General features: G+C 38.8%; 1 protein-coding gene across 1 annotated transcript; it reads right to left on the reverse strand.

The window, feature by feature from the left end:
* Positions 1–11,026: 11,026 nt before the first annotated feature.
* LOC146004649 (uncharacterized) lies at positions 11,027–17,050 on the reverse strand. The gene is made up of 2 exons (XM_083143558.1): positions 17,021–17,050; positions 11,027–12,045 (listed from the first exon to the last, which is right to left on the reverse strand). Exons 1-2 carry the CDS (start codon positions 17,039–17,041, stop codon positions 11,140–11,142), a joined length of 927 nt encoding a protein of 308 aa, XP_082999684.1. The 5' UTR covers positions 17,042–17,050; the 3' UTR covers positions 11,027–11,139.
* Positions 17,051–17,273: the final 223 nt, after the last annotated feature.

Raw genomic sequence — 17,273 nt, forward strand, 5'->3', positions numbered from 1 at the left:
CGTCAGTCACAAACTGGAAGAACTGACAATGACAAGTCTTCCTCACGGGCGGACAAACTGTCACAACAACTTATATCGAAGTAATCGCTTCCTCCATGATGACAAGAGACAAATCGTGTGAGACTTCGTCGTGCACCGTTGACAGGTCAGCCTGTATCTCTAGAGCGAGAAATGAAGTTAAGACGCTGTATCAAAAAGAAGATACACACCGAAAAATGCGAGACAAAAACTTCGAAGACCTTGTAAACAGACTATATCAACAGACGGAACCAATGGATCTTAATCCATTACATGCTGGATGAACACCGGATGATCAGATAACTAAGCATCTAGCGTAAACATTTGCCTGGATGCACGAACAATTAAAAGTTTATAGCGTAAAGAAAAAAAGAAGAAACCAGAATGAACGTAAATTTGACTATAAGACATAAAAATAACATGGATGAACGAATAATTAGACATCTAAGGTAAAATTACCTGGATGAACGAACAATTAGACATCTAGCGTAAGATTACTTACATGAACGAACAATTAGACACCTAGCGTAAGATTACTTAGATGAACGAACAATTAGACATCTAAGGTAAAATACATACCTGGAGTAACGAACAATTAGACATCTAAGGTAAAATTACCAGGATTAACGAACAATTAGACATCTAAGGTAAAATTACCTGGATTAACGAACAATTAGACATCTAGCGTAAGATTACTTAGATGAACGAACAATTAGACATCTAGCGTAAGATTACTTAGATGAACGAACAATTAGACATCTAAGGTAAAATACATACCTGGAGTAACGAACAATTAGACATCTAAGGTAAAATACATACCTGGAGTAACGAACAATTAGACATCTAAGGTAAAATTACCTGGATTAACGAACAATTAGACATCTAGCGTAAGATTACTTAGACGAACGAACAATTAGACATCTAAGGTAAAATACATACCTGGAGTAACGAACAATTAGACATCTAAGGTAAAATTACCTGGATGAACGAACAATTAGACATCTAGCGTAAGATTACTTAGATGAACGAACAATTAGACCTCTAGCGTAAGATTACTTAGATGAACGAACAATTAGACATCTAGCGTAAGATTACTTAGATGAACGAACAATTAGACATCTAAGGTAAAATACATACCTGGAGTAACGAACAATTAGACATCTAAGGTAAAATTACCTGGATTAACGAACAATTAGACATCTAGCGTAAGATTACTTAGATGAACGAACAATTAGACATCTAAGGTAAAATACATACCTGGAGTAACGAACAATTAGACATCTAAGGTAAAATTACCTGGATTAACGAACAATTAGACATCTAAGGTAAAATTACCTGGATTAACGAACAATTAGACATCTAGCGTAAGATTACTTAGACGAACGAACAATTAGACATCTAAGGTAAAATACATACCTGGAGTAACGAACAATTAGACATCTAAGGTAAAATTACCTGGATGAACGAACAATTAGACATCTAGCGTAAGATTACTTAGATGAACGAACAATTAGACCTCTAGCGTAAGATTACTTAGATGAACGAACAATTAGACATCTAGCGTAAGATTACTTAGATGAACGAACAATTAGACATCTAAGGTAAAATACATACCTGGAGTAACGAACAATTAGACATCTAAGGTAAAATTACCTGGATTAACGAACAATTAGACATCTAGCGTAAGATTACCTGGATTAACGAACAATTAGACATCTAGCGTAAGATTACATAGATGAACGAACAATTAGACATCTGGCGTAAGATTACTTAGATGAACGAACAATTAGACATCTAGCGTAAGATTACTTAGATGATCGAACAATTAGACATCTAAGGTAAAATACATACCTGGAGTAACGAACAATTAGACATCTAAGGTAAAATACATACCTGGAGTAACGAACAATTAGACATCTAAGGTAAAATTACCTGGATTAACGAACAATTAGACATCTAGCGTAAGATTACTTAGACGAACGAACAATTAGACATCTAAGGTAAAATACATACCTGGAGTAACGAACAATTAGACATCTAAGGTAAAATACATACCTGGAGTAACGAACAATTAGACATCTAAGGTAAAATTACCTGGATTAACGAACAATTAGACATCTAGCGTAAGATTACATAGATGAACGAACAATTAGACATCTGGCGTAAGATTACTTAGATGAACGAACAATTAGACATCTAGCGTAAGATTACTTAGATGAACGAACAATTAGACATCTAAGGTAAAATACATACCTGGATTAACGAACAATTAGACATCTAGCGTAAGATTACTTAGATGAACGAACAATTAGACATCTAAGGTAAAATACATACCTGGAGTAACGAACAATTAGACATCTAAGGCAAAATTACCTGGATGAACGAACAATTAGACATCTAAGGTAACATTTCCTGATTGAACAAACAATTAAGACATCTAAGGTAAAATTACCTGGATTAACGAACAAGTAGACATGTTTAAAAATAACCTGGTTGAACGAACAATTGAATATTTAGCGTATAAATAACCATGGGAAACAAACAATTGAAAAACAATTTGGATTAAAAAACAAGAGACATCTAAAGTAGAAAGTACCTAGATGAAGGAACAATTAGACATCTACCGTAAAAATTACCCTGGATGATAGAACACTTGAACGTCTAGCGTAAAAATAACCTGAATGAACGAACAATTAGACATCTGGCGTAACAATTTTCTGGTGATAAACGATGTAACATCTAGCTAGCGTACAAACAACCCGGGTAAGCGAACAATTGAACATCTAAAGCAAAAATAACCTGGATGAAACAGCAAATAGACATTTAGAGCGAAACTAATTTGGATGAACGAACAACTAGAGATCTGGTGTATAAAAGCAAGGTTATTAGAAGTATAGGTTTGGCCAATCCGCTGTTTACTCGTGATGACGAAACGACGGTAAGAGATGAATTTATCCATGAAATGAATTCCAAATCTATGCGCTAGTGTTGCACTATGCAGGTAGGAAACCATGCCAGAAACTGAACACACGAAATCGAATACACAAATGAGCATTTCCACCCATGTACATTTTGTGGCTTCAGACAAATTGAAAATAAATATACTTATTGTTATGCGGGACAGAATATTATTGATCGGAACGGTATTTCTTTTTAAATCCCGACATTCGGGACGGGAAATATTTGCAATTTCTCGACTAGTCAGAAAATTTTCGGGACGGGAAATTTCCGAAATTTCCCGAGTCTATGGAAATCTCAAATTCTACACGTCATTTTCACCTTAAGTGATTGTTTTTGCATTTCTCGAATGAAAACTAACAATTTTCGATAAGTTCCAGACACTTGCAATGTAGAAAACGTCAAGAATAAATTCCGTTTTAAAATGACCATTCGGTATTTCCCGACTGCTCGGGATCCAGAAAAGTAGGGAAGTCATTTGCTGAAGTCGGGATCGGGACGGAATTTTTCTTTCCGAGATACCGCACACCACTTGTTATTATTATTTATTTTAGTTTAGCACAAGATACATCTTCGAAGTACGTTGAACATAATATACTGTGCATACCAGAAAATAAAAGTTCAAATGAGCATTTATGTACGCTATATTTACACTAGGCTATGCACTTCTATTTTTTCCTTCAATACACATGTTTCCGCGAATATATCAAAGTCTGCCTAACATAAAATGTAATACTGTTCAACTTTGCTTTCACGCAAACTTGGCATGAAGTAATATTTCATTGTCTCAGGCAGTGGCGTGCCCAAGGGGGAGTTGGTGGGGGTTATAACCCCCCTTTGGCCCAGTATACCTAAAAAAACGTCAAATGTAGGAAAAGATGGCAAAATGAGGGATGACTACCAAAAATAGTGTACGTAACCCCTCCCTTTCGAAAATCCTGAGCACGCCACTGCAGTCTCAGGTTAACATGCAAGGGCACATGTTTTCCACCTTTCGATGTGTAGTCTTTAATTTCTGCAGTAGATACCAAGTGTGGCTTCTTACCGATGTGTAAAATGATTAATACAACTTTCGTGTCGGTATTCTATAAGCACAAAATATACACGAAGTTTTGTTCAAAGCTAAGTTGCGTTACTGCGAAGCCGTAATTAGATTTTGATCAGCTGTAGGAGTTTAGATTTATGGTTTAATTTTTGCTTTGTAACTTGGCCATAAGGTAGAATTCAGTTGCAGAAGTATATTGCAGAAATATAGTTTTCTTGAAACATTAATTTAAAACAAAATTAAAGGCGTACAGCTAACTACAAAGATTAATTCATTGATTTCCATTCACTTGATCATACAAGTATAAGTTTCAATATGATATGGGATATGTTAATAATATTAATGTCTAATTTTGAATACAAGGAAATTACCCTATAGTCTAGTTATATCTATTAAATTAGTAAAGACAATAATACTTTAAGAAAGTTAAGAAGTAATGTAGTGTATTTTGTAATAATAAGAAAAAGTTTTAAAGTTAATGTCCATTAATGGAAAATGTGACAAAAATAATCTTCTATAAAATATGTTACAGCTCTTTAGTGTGGTTCTAAATTTAGATGTACTTCTATTCTTGAATAGATAGATGATAGTAGGCAAATTGTCCATCGCTATTTTCATTTTTTTTTGTTCTACATCCTGTGTTGTTTTAAATAATGGAAAGCAGATGTTGTCCTCTGCTTATTTCAATTTGTGATCACCAGATTGGGGAAAACAGACTGGAGGAAAATGGTGATGGGCAATTCGCCTACCATTTCTTTTGCCATTGGTCTACAATTCTCTCTCGTTTTTCCCTACATATTCACATAAAGCAATAAAAATACAAACTGCTATTTTTTTCATTCTATTTTGGTTATTTATTAAACTGTACGTGTTTGCATTTATATTTGATAAATTTACTTTGCTCTTCCGGCCATTTAAGTCAATTGAGATGATGAAGAAGTGATAAAATAGATGAATGACCAATCACAGTTCCCCTTACTTATAAGAGCGACCAGAAGAAAAAGAACCTTCCTCCTCTTCCGTTCAACTCGGACTATGAGAGAGCATGCTCCACTCTCCCCCTCCCCACCGCACTGGAGTACGGTGCACAAAAGTCGCGAGTCTGCGCAGGTTTCTTAGCTTGTGGTTCCACTGTAATAGTAATATAAAAATGTACACTCACCTCACTTAGTTCTCTGGCAGTTTGTTTCTTTATACATCATATTTGGAGAAGATACAATTCAATCTATAGGTGTACACTGTATATAACACACCATATTACTGATTTCCTTGACCCTGGATGTACATGGACAAGGAAAACAAAGAAATGAGCATAATTTCCTCTTCGGAGAAGATGTTGAACCTAAACCAAAAAGAACACAAATAATGAACTCGACAATGTAAATTGATTAGATTTAGTAAATCATTTGATGAAGTGAACTAATTCTGAGTGGACTAATCGCAAAGGACATAATGAGCTCAGATCCTATTACTTCTTCATGGTATGTGACTTAAGGTTCCCGCCCAACCGTTTGACGGCGTTAGTGGCTATCGTATCTCCTTTTTCACAGCCTGTAGTACACATCCCCATCTAGAATTGTTCTTGTTCTGGTGTTTAATATCTGCATACTGCAGCATTGTCGTTCTGTCATTTCACGTGACTTCACATTGAAGTGATGCATTCACTTGACCGGTTACACGTCATCGCACGCAAAAACTTCAACCGTTACCATGGATATGGGCCAGGGCTGTATAAAAGTTACATGGATGAACGAACACCTGAACACCTATTGTAAAAAATATCTCTGAAACAAAGATATTGTTCAAATTGCCCAACATCATACATCACATTCGTGTTTTGAAAATTAAAAAAGGATATATCACTCGAATCTGTAGAAGACTGCACATTGATAGCTAACGGAGTATTGTTGCATGTAATAATGCGTTTAAAGTATAAAATAACGCAAATGAACAATAATAAGACGATTAATTACATTGCTGTTTATGGTCGTGGATAAATTGTGAGACACGTGCCGAAACAACGTCATGGGAGAAAGGTAGAGTAATCTGTGGTTGTGACACATGTTCTACAGATTATATAATTCTTTCCACATAGAGTAGCGATTCTGATATTTTACCGAGTAGCCACCTACTGACGTGGTAGGACTTTGATATTTAGGCGCCAATTGATGATCAATGCATAATATTTAGGCGCTAAAGCTGACAAATTGGTTGCTAAAATTATATTCTATAGAAAAAAGGTAAGATACTAAAACTGCTATTTACAGGAAACTTTTTCCATCCCCTCTATTTCTAGATCATGAAAATCATTTGGAAATCTTTTATGCTTGTTCACATCTCGCTGGCAGTTGTTAGTGTCTGCAAGTCTGCAAGGTGGATTCTGTTTTATGGTGTTGGAATGTTTGTGTTTGTTGTTATATCTAATGTTATCAGCACTTTTCATAATACTTATACTGGTCGCGTTTTCAGCTGGCGGCTAGGAAACAGCGAATCAGCGATCAGTTGAATTTTCTTCGACTGACATCGTGCATTTTCGAGTCACAAGGCACCGAACACTGTTAGCGTGAAGAAACAAAACGAGTGTCGGATATACCACGTACTGTAAAACGAGCGAGTTCTCCGACAACGATATCGTCAGCACCAGAAATCAACGGGGTTTAAGGCCGAATCACAAGGAACTGGATATCCAGTTAGTTGGCGCTCAACTGGTTACCTGCCCGGATGTGATGGCTGCCTGCTGGTCAACACATCAAGAACACCATCACATCACGAGTTAAGAGAACAAATGTCCGTAAAAATCTGCGTGTCTGCATTCGTAACTGAGGTGCCCACTTTGAGCAAGACGTGTAATGTTCTTTAATTGTATTGTTCGTTGATTCCATTCACATTAAGATGAATGAAGTATTATTTCTTGTACACAAATGAGAATGTTAGCAACATTTGTACCTTGTTGGATAGCTGATGACTCAAGGAAGTAATTTAAGTAATTTGTACGCTTCGTGTCATACAGTTTTTGTTATTAATATGTTGCCAAGTAAACTAAGAGTGCATTTTTTATCACCACTTGTAAGTTTAGATCCACCCGTTACTTACATGTGATTGTTATTTGGGACAAACTTTTTTCAACCAACTACTTATTTGTTAGCTATCAGAAAACTCTGAAATATGTGCCATACAATGAGCTGTTTTTTCTCAATTCGTATTTTTATGTGGAAATTTAAAAAAACACACAATAGAAATTCGATTATCTCGAAAACTACTAATTTTCGGACCGGTATCATATGGTCAAATTTATTGCAAATTGCCTCTACTTTAACCCCTTTCAGGGAATACATCTAATTACAGGTCACCCTGTATATACATACCCGAGTTCATCAAAAAGCTTGTTCGGTACGCAATGATTAGCTAACTTTTTCGAGCCAATCTCTAGTCCATACTTTTCGTTTTCAATTTTTAATAAAAACACAAAGTAGTAGTTCTCCTACAACATTCTTCAAATTGCTCGTCCATCTTTACAGATTGTCTGCTCTGCGCAATGTCTTATGCGAACAAAAGTCTCTCGACAAGCACGGTATCAAGTATCGTGTGAGGCGAAACCTAGTAAATGGGTAGCCAGTCTAGCGCCAACTAGGGCATTCCTACTGGAAATCCAGTTTTGTCTGATTCAGGCTTTAATAGCAGAATACTCACAGGTCGGTATGCAACTGGCAAAAGCAATAGTACGCTTAGCAACGTTGCTACGGGAGAGCGATGGTATCCCTACAGCTTTCGAGCTACCCCCAAAGACGATTCCGGGACAGAAAGAGCCAGAAATAGCCATGAAGGTCTTCCGCCAGCTGTAACCAGTATAGTCGTTGCTTTTGTGGGCTAAATCCGCCAACCTGCCAGACTTTACCAGACTAACCATACGCGGCATTTAGGCGACGCAAGTAACTCTAATTCGAATACGCCAGATTGCTTGAATTAGTACTAATGACTCTCACAGGGGGAAAAAATCATCAAAAAAGAACGGTCGATTGGAACCGTAGCAATTTAACAGAAATTAATCCGTACGAGAAACACACATCAATCATCATTAAGGTAATTGCCTCTACTTTTAGTCAATGTTCGATATTCATAGTTAGGTGATAAAAAGCTCCGATTCGTTCATACAGAGCCACGAAACCTTGACGTACAGGAACGAATGTTGTCGATGTGTGATACATTTTTCTTTTATGTCAGAATTGAAGATTTCCTGGCGACAATTGGTGACAGAATCCCTCTGAATATCGACGAAATGAGTTCTGGAGAGGTTTCCAAGCTGTCGAGAGCTAACGTCGCTCTCATATTCATTGTAGTGGAGAGATAACGTCATTGTCATCTTCAGGCAGAAGGGAGCTAACCTTACTGTCATTTTGACACTTCTACCCTGAAGATGAGAGTGACGTTAGCTCTCAATAGCTTGGAAACTTTCCCAGAATTCACCAGAGAGAATCTGTTCATTTTAAAAAATATCTATTATTAATGTACTTTCTTTTGAATACTGTAAGGATATTGCTCGATACTACCTTTCTGACGTTTTAATATTTATAATAACCTTTGCTTCCAAAATTTCTCCATTATTTATACCGATCAATTTTTAATCAGGGAAATATTATTTGTTTTCTTATTTTTAGTGAATTCTATACAGGAGAACGAGATTTTGCTAGTTAGGCTCTGAACATCTTGTACCACGATAACTGATTGATTTTGTTATTTTACGTCGCTTTCTGCCATTTTTGGCTAATCGCGTCGATAAGAATGAGTCATGATATGATGTAATTTATGAAGGAACATTCACGCCCATGTCCAGGCCGGGATTCGAACCCGTGACTCCTGGCGACCTCGAGATCTGAAATATCTTCATACGTAATATATATACGTATTAAGCTATAATGCTATTCCCTGTGCACTCATCCCCATCTTCACAAATTAGTCAAAAGTGGCACAAAAGGCGAAGTAAAATAAAACAAATAATTTAAATCTATTCCATGTGCATTGCACCGTGCCCCGAAGGCACATAGAGAGCACATACACACACTCGATCCAAGCGACAGTGGAGGTGATGTGATTAGCACCATGATCTAGTCGCCTTTAGTCCTTTAGGTATCCATCCATTAAAGCCTGGGAATCGAACCAAGGTCTCTTGAAAAATGTAAAAACATCGTGACATGTCCGCGGTGGCTCAGACGGTAACGCGTCTGACTACCACGCTCAAGGTCCCGGGTTCGATCCCCGGCCGGTTCAAATCCGGGAACTTTTCTAACGTTGGAAGCGGCTCCGGCGCCCACCCAGCGTCGAATGACATGGGTACCTGGGGGGTAAAGGCGGTCAGGGGCGTGATGCTGATCACATCACCCCCACTCACGACCGGATCAAGAAAGTGTTGGGCGTTACCCCCACCCCCCCCTATAGGCCTTTATGGCGTAGTGCTAAGCACAAGGGAGCACTTTACCTTTTTATCGTGACATGTCCTTCCCGGACGTATGAACAGACTGTTGAAGTACATCATCCCGCCTGATAGATATGAATCTTGTGCTGGGAGGTTACGAGATTAATGGAAGTGCATGAGAGAAAGATTGTGCTGTTACTGTGATTTCTTTTTGTGATTTCGTTATGATGTAAAACTTTGGTTCTTTTTAAATTGCATAATCAAGATAAATAGATTCTGAACTCATATGTTAAAACGTAAGTTCTGTGTTTTTGTGTCTATTTACTGCAAATCTTAATGTTTTCCCGTGCCCTGGGAGGTATCACGCGTATACCAATATACACCGTGTATTTAAAATAATCATCCGATTTAAAAGTTCTATATTTAGGAAACCAATGGACATAGAACCTTGCAGTAAGTTGTAAAATACATGTTGGAATATGAAGTTTCACTTACAATACGTTTTACGTTGTTGCAGGTAGGTACGTTCCAAAAATCTTAACGAAACGAATTTAACGAAGGTAACTGGGCTCATCAACCTAGTGAAACGAGTTATTTTCCAGACTTATGGGACGCTCTGGACGAAAGCGCAGGCGCAGCGTCCTCGTGGCGTCGAGCGGAAGGCATGTCCTTATGGCAGAAATAAACTCTACTGTGGGCATTGTTACTCATTTTAATCACATTGTAAGAACAGTTGAGGCACACTCGTCTTACGCATGTTGCTCACCGAACAAACCAGTCTCCTGGCCCGTGCGTTTGGTGAATCTCGTTCTTGCACGAGAAGCACTGAAAGTGACTTTTGGGACAGCATAACGAAACGCACGAGAGCACTTATAGGACGGCCATTTACCATAACTCGTTTAACGCGTTGAACTCGTGCGACTTTCGGAACGGGCGCCTGGTGCTGCTCACTCTTTAGTCCGCTTCAAGATGGCATCCCAACAACCGAAAGCTTTCTGCGTTCTCCACTTCAACAAATGTGGTCCGTTACAGTTGTGCAGCGTGAGTTTCGTCATACGGTGCTGCACCACCTACTGCTCACAGTATTCGACGTTGCACGCAGAATGCTGCCTGTTGGTGGGTTGCCATCCTGACGCGGACTAAAGAGTGAGCTGCACCAGTGGCACCTACCTGCAACAAAGTAAACCTTATTGCAAGCAAAACTTTATATTCCAGCATGTATTCTACAACTTACTGCAAGGTTCTATGTCCATTGGTTTCCTAAATATAGCATTTTTAAATCGGATGATTCTTTTTGATACACCCTGTACAGTCTCATGTTGCTCATTCTCAATTTGTATTGAGATAAATATATTCTTATGACTATTAATGTCCTACGGTTGAATCTGGCACGACCATGTCAATTGTTAATGTGCGTTTGCTTGCAGTTTGCATGATTAACAAGAAACAATCCCAAGTCGAAATTACGTGCATACACATTAACGTGTATTGCTATTCCGAAAATAAGTTCATATTTGGGAACATAGTTAGCATTCACAGGGATGACAAGCACACACTAATTGTTGCCGTAGAAAGAAACAGTCACGACTGGGGAGCAAAATTTTATTTTACCTGTGTTTATCAAGTGGCTACAACACGCTGGAGAGAATTTGTTGGTCCTTAATAAGGTCTCTTTGAGATGAAGACCAGTCACTTCCTCCCACCACTATCAACCTTTGGAAGTGAACTCAAAACCTATATTTTTTGCGATTTTCGTCTTTTTGAAATACTTATTAGCATCCTTCCCAGCATCCGTCTCGTCGGCCTTGAGCCTCTCCATAAATTTCTCCACGTGTTCGTCCAAATGTTCACTGACTTCACCGAACATCTCCTTGTAGTGATTGGTCAGTTCTCGGCAAGCAGCAGTCATATACTCGTGCTGCATCTGGAGCTGGGTCTTCAGGTACTCAGAGCCCTTTTCGTGCTCAAGGGCTACGTGCAGGGCTCGGAGGAGTTCCTCGAGGAGGTACTTGTCCTGGAACTCATTCTGAGCCAACATTAAGTCTATCTGGTGCCTTAATCTCGACAGGTTGTCGTCGATCATACGATGAGCAGACTCTATCTCACGGCTCACGTCTTCCACTGCGCTCTTCAGCACCTTTTCGTATACCTTCAGCAGATCCTGTTCGCTGGTGATAGTATTCTGTCGCACAAGTTCCTTCATCTTCAGCATAAACTTCTTCTTTTTTTTAAAAGACTTCTTGATGACGACAATCTCGGACTTCAACACTTGCCTCACGTCCTGTACCACGTCACTGTAGAACTTCTTCGTGTCCAAGCTGATGTTGTTGTCGAACTCGACGTAATTCTCGAACGACTTTTTCACCTTTTTCGTCACCTCGTTGTCGTTCAGCTCCTTGACGACGCCAACAATCTTCTTCATTGTTGACTTGACATTGTTGATTTTCTTTCTCAGTGCGCTCTGGTATGCAGGTTTTATACTTTCCCATCCTACTTTGAACTGCTTCACATTCTTGGTGTAGCGTCGCGTCAGGCTGTTGCCGTAGACATCGAGTACCTTCACCACGACATTAATATCTTCTCCAAACTTGTCACCTGTCTCCTTATCGAGGCCCTGAAAAAAAAGATCATCATTTCCCAAAATATAACAACATCTGATATATGACCATGGTGGCGTTTATACAAACATAGTGACTCAAAGACGTCCGCAGATCTATTTTTGTTCATAATACCGGGTGTCCCAGAAGTCTTTCCCTGATTACAAACTATATTCATATCCGCTATATGCAATGTAGAGATGTGAAAGTGGTGTCAAGGAAAACTAACCAAGTTTATTTGTTGCACGTTTCAGTAATGTGGCTGTAGTGTAGCAGTATCAGTGCCAAGGAATCCGGAATTAATGCTCTTGACATCGGGTGGCATCTTTCCATACAATGTTTCTTGGACTTGACAGGATTTGGGAATGAAGATAAATACCAGCTTATTGATGGCAGATATTCTGTACATTTGAAAGTTCCTCTGCACTGTTATTGGTGACGAGGTCTCGTGATACGAGAGGACATGCTGAGCTTTTTCCTGATTTGTGAACATTTCCGCTTTTCTGGGCACTGACACTGCTACACTACAGCCACATTACTTAAACCTGCAACAAAAAAACTTTGTTAGTTTTCCAACATTTTGGCACCACTTTCACATCTCTACATTACATATAGCGGATATGAATAAAGTTTGTAATCAGGGAAAAACTTCTGGGACACCCGGTATATCTTCATCAGAGAAAGTGAAATGTTCCTTTTTGGCCAGAAATTGTAGGGTAATAAGGCCGTTGATATAACAGTAACATTAATCTTTACCACATTATACAATGCGATCCATTGTAGTGTAGACCGCCGCGTTGGTGTTTGCGCTATCGGCAAGCGAGGCACTCGCGACCGTTTGCCGGCATCGTAGAGTGTCGATGAACCAAGCGCACAACAGTTTCCGTAATTATTTTAAAAAGTGATTTACTTGCCAGATTTATAAAAAGGTGGTGGTCAAATGTAAGTTGGCTAAGGGGGGGGGGGGGATGGGGCTAGAAACAGATTTTACCGAGGTCCTGAAAGTAGACTATGAAGTGATAGGGTGCTTGATATGTATTGTCTTTTCTAGTGTATTCAACCGCAAAGTGTGTTATGGCTCAGCAAATGTTTTCTACTGCACAGCGTGTACAGGGTGTTCCAAAATGAATATCGGGGTTTCAATGAAGTGTATCTTCTATTACATATACATTACAGAAATGAAACATACCTTAAAAGGAAAGGTAACTCAAACAGTTTTTGTTTCTACTTCGCATGTGATGTTTCGTAACTCCGCCGCAGCACGGCGCTAGTAGTAAAGATGGAGATGACTCCTGAGCGTAAAGCCTTTGTCTCTTGGAATTCGCAAGGTGTAACTCAGCAATTGGAGCGCAACGTACTTTTCGGCGGGAATATGGATGTGATCCGCCATCGGATAACAAGTTCCGAAGATGGTACAACCAATTTAAGAATACGGGATGCCTGTGCAAAGGGAAGAGCTCCGGAAGACCACGTCTACCAGATGAGCAAGTGAAACAGGTCAGAGCAAGTTTCGGTCGGAGTTCCAGGAAATCTGTAAAGCGGGCGAATCGAGAACTGTCAATGCCGTCCACCACTGTTTGGAGGGTATTACGAAAGAGATTGCACATGAGGCCGTACCGTCTACATCTGTTACAGGCCCTAAAGCTTGAAGATAATGTGACCCGTGCCAGCTTCTGCGAAAATGTACTGGACATGGAAGATGATTTTCTTACAAGTGTGATCTTTAGTGATAAAGCCTCATTTCATCTTAGTGGACGAGTGAATACGAAAATCCACACCAAACAGTGCAGCACATGAGGGATTCGCCAAAAGTGAACGTCTTTTGTGCTCTATCCAAAGAACAAGTGTATGGACCTTTCTTCTTTGTGGAAAACACTATCACTGGTACTGCGTATTTGGACATGCTCCAGCAATGGTTCTACCCTCAACTGGATCGTTAGCAAAAAAGAAACATAATCTGGCATCCGCCCCCACACTTTCATCGTGAAGTACGGAATTGGTTGAATGCTGTTTTTCCCCAACGATGGATCTGTCGTTATTGTGAGGAAGCCGTGGCTCTTCTGCAATGGCCCCCAAGATCTCCCGACCACACCCCCTGCGATTTCTTTTTGTGGGGCTATGTAAAGGGTAGTGTATAAGTGCCACCGCTACCTGCCGACCTCCCTGAATTGCAACGCGGGATTGATGCAGCTGTGGAGTCTGTTACAACAGACATGCTAGCTTCAGCGTGGGAAGAAATTGCCTACAGACTAGATGTGTGCCGTGTCACAAGGGGATCCCACATTGAACACTTGTAACTTGTGACAAAAAACTGTTTGAGTTACCCTTCCTTTTAAGGTATGTTTCATTTCTGTAATGTATATGTAATAGAATATACACTTAATTAAAACCCCGATATTCATTTTGGAACACGGTGTATTTATATATGATTCATATGTGTTAACTCAATCGGCACGTGAAGTTCAAAGGTGATTTGAAACAAGATTCCTTGGTGTAAAAGTACCCATGCGATTTTTATTTTCTATCTCTGGGATAGATTAAAAATTCTATATACAAGTCAAATCCACACACCCTGGAAGAACTGAAGCGTAACATCCGCCAATAAATTTTCAATGTTAATCAACTGGAACTGCAGCGAAATATGGGTAACTGCATCAAGAGGCGTCAAAAATGCCGTTCTCAGCATCTTCTTTCATAAATTGGTAAATAAATAAATCACTATTTTAAACTAGTTATGGAAACTTGGGAGCTTGATTTACGGACAGTCTACAGTGCCGCGAGCACCTCGCTTGCCGATAGCTCAAACACTTACGCGGCGGTCTACACATCAACGGATCGCTATGTATAATTTGGCACTCCATGTCAGTTCAACCGTGGCCTCCAGATCATAGTCTTCAATTTGGATGAAATTTGGCACGGTGATTCAACCATGTCTGGAAGGCTTCTATACAAAATTTTAAGTTCCTCCGAGAAATAGTTCAAGAGTTATATAGCAGCCTTCGGGAGAAGGTGGTGCGCAACCAGGGTGCGAAATCCTGGGGGGACAAGGGGGATTTCCCCCCACCAAGAATCTTGGCATCAAACATCCCCCCACCAAAACTTTTCGGGAGAGAGAGTTTCTATTATAACAACAAAAGGCGAGAAATTATTTTTTACTTCAAATTTACTTTACAAAGGATAATATTGAAAACACATACAAAGACATACTCTCACATACATTCACTATCTCTCTCTCTCTCTCCCTCTCTCTCTCTCTCTCTCTCTCTCTCTCTCAATATACCATTAACAGATCCACACCAATAACAATACATGCATAAATAAAGGTAAGATAGGTTCGATACCCGGTGGAGGCACATAGTGGTTAGGATCCCACTTTAAACTGTAGGTCCAGTCCCGATTAGCCTTTCTGTGCATAAAGTGGACTTAAAACACCAATTCAATCAATCAATCAATAAGGGTAAGATAAAAATACAAGACAAATATAGCTATGAAATCTATGTGATTTATATTAATGGAAAGCAAAAACTTACAAGTATTTTGCAATTTATTGACATCCTTAACCAGTTACTAAAGAAATTAGTTTGCTACTTTAGAAATATATTTAATAATAAAAATAATAATGTATTTTTCAATATTTATTAATTTACTTTTGTATTATAAATATGTATTATGTATATATTCGTATGTGTGTGTGTATATATATTAAAATCTTCCTCCCCCCCCAGTTTTCTATGATTTCGCCCCCTGTGCGCAACAGAAAATGTGACCCAAATCTGAAAACTGAGTCTCGCAGCTAACTTCAAAACTTAACACATTTGGAACTATTGATCACAGCCCAGTGATGGTTACACACCCAACAAACCTCACCCAAGGTACACGCACACTGTATCAAAATACCTACAGATTGTTTACATTAGAAAACAAGATACTCCAAAATATGCCTTAAAAAACCTACATGTCAAAAAATGCATATTTTGTGTCCCTGAAATTATAGCTGTAATCCACCAGGAACGTGGTATATATTTTTTAGTGGGTTTGCTTCCATATCTATCACACATTTCATGTTACCCGGTTGAAGATACAAGAAATTGAAAGAAATCACTGGAAAATGGTGGATTTTTGTGTGTAGCACAAAAGGAACAGGTGATATCGAAGCCACTGCATATTCAGACCTTCCGCGAATGTGTAACAAAATATAAACTTGTTATTGCAAGAAACTAGTGCACAGTAATGTATAAAAACATGTATTGGAATAGGTGACCATTTTTTTGTAACCAGGTGAATGTTGGGATGGTTTGTACAGTACCGTTAAGGCAGTCCTGCCCCGATCCTATAATCCTTTAAATGTGACAGGTGTATGCCTAAGTGTAAGACACATTTATATTATAATTTACTTTGAGAATATAAACTGAAGATTGTTACAACATTTCTAAACTCTCTATCACTTTATTTGCAGTAATGTAAATTTTCATTTTTTTTAAATATTAAAGATTATAGGAATGGTCGTGCGCAGGATATTTTCCAGGGAGGGGCAAACAAGGCAAAATAGCGTTGTTCCCTAAAACAAATTTGCTTAAATTTGAATTTATGGTGTTCATCCAATAATTAATACAAATTATTGTGGCTAAAATGAAATTATATGTGTGGAATACATAATTTTTGGTTGACTTACATTTTCCAGAAGGGGCACGGCCCCCTTTCCCCCTTTTCGGAAGCCCATGATTATAGGTCTAGGTCTACGTGATTCTGCAGCTGCTACACTGAAATCATTGGGATAAAGTAGCTTGTTGGAACAAGTATAAAATAAAGTGTTCCTGCCTTCCTACTCTAGCCATTAACTCATTCCCAAGCGAGCCGCTGGTTTAGGGAAAAACACTGGCCAAATATCGAGCTGTGAGTTCAAGATAGTCAGCCAATAAGAGCCGTGCGTAGAAAAATACTACAACGTGTAATAATAGGTCACTAGTCTAAAATAGATAAATTATATCTTACTTGTTCCGAAGATTCCGCCATTCTCACTTCCTAGAACTTCCAAGCAACACAACAATGAATTTAAGAAACATTGTTACTGATATATCTCGAATTCATTGTAGATGTATAGGATTGAAGGATTTGAGAAGAAACTGGAGTTAATCTATATTTGACATTTACATTTTATATTTCGTTACTAATTATCCCTATGAAGGTCCCGAGTTCGAGTTCTGACCTGGGCATTCCTCTGTGAGTGTCCATTCAACTAATCATC

This window comes from Lepisma saccharinum, chromosome 22, assembly GCF_977018435.1.
Source record: "Lepisma saccharinum chromosome 22, izLepSacc3.1, whole genome shotgun sequence".
Classification (NCBI taxonomy): Eukaryota; Metazoa; Arthropoda; class Insecta; order Zygentoma; family Lepismatidae; genus Lepisma; species Lepisma saccharinum.

Coding starts and splice junctions, on each gene's coding strand:
- LOC146004649 (XM_083143558.1), bottom strand. CDS start 17,041: ATGGCGGAATCTTCGGAACAA. Junction 12,046..17,020: donor TGGCGGAATCTTCGGAACAA/GTAAGATATAAT, acceptor CTTTTTTTTCAG/GGCCTCGATAAGGAGACAGG.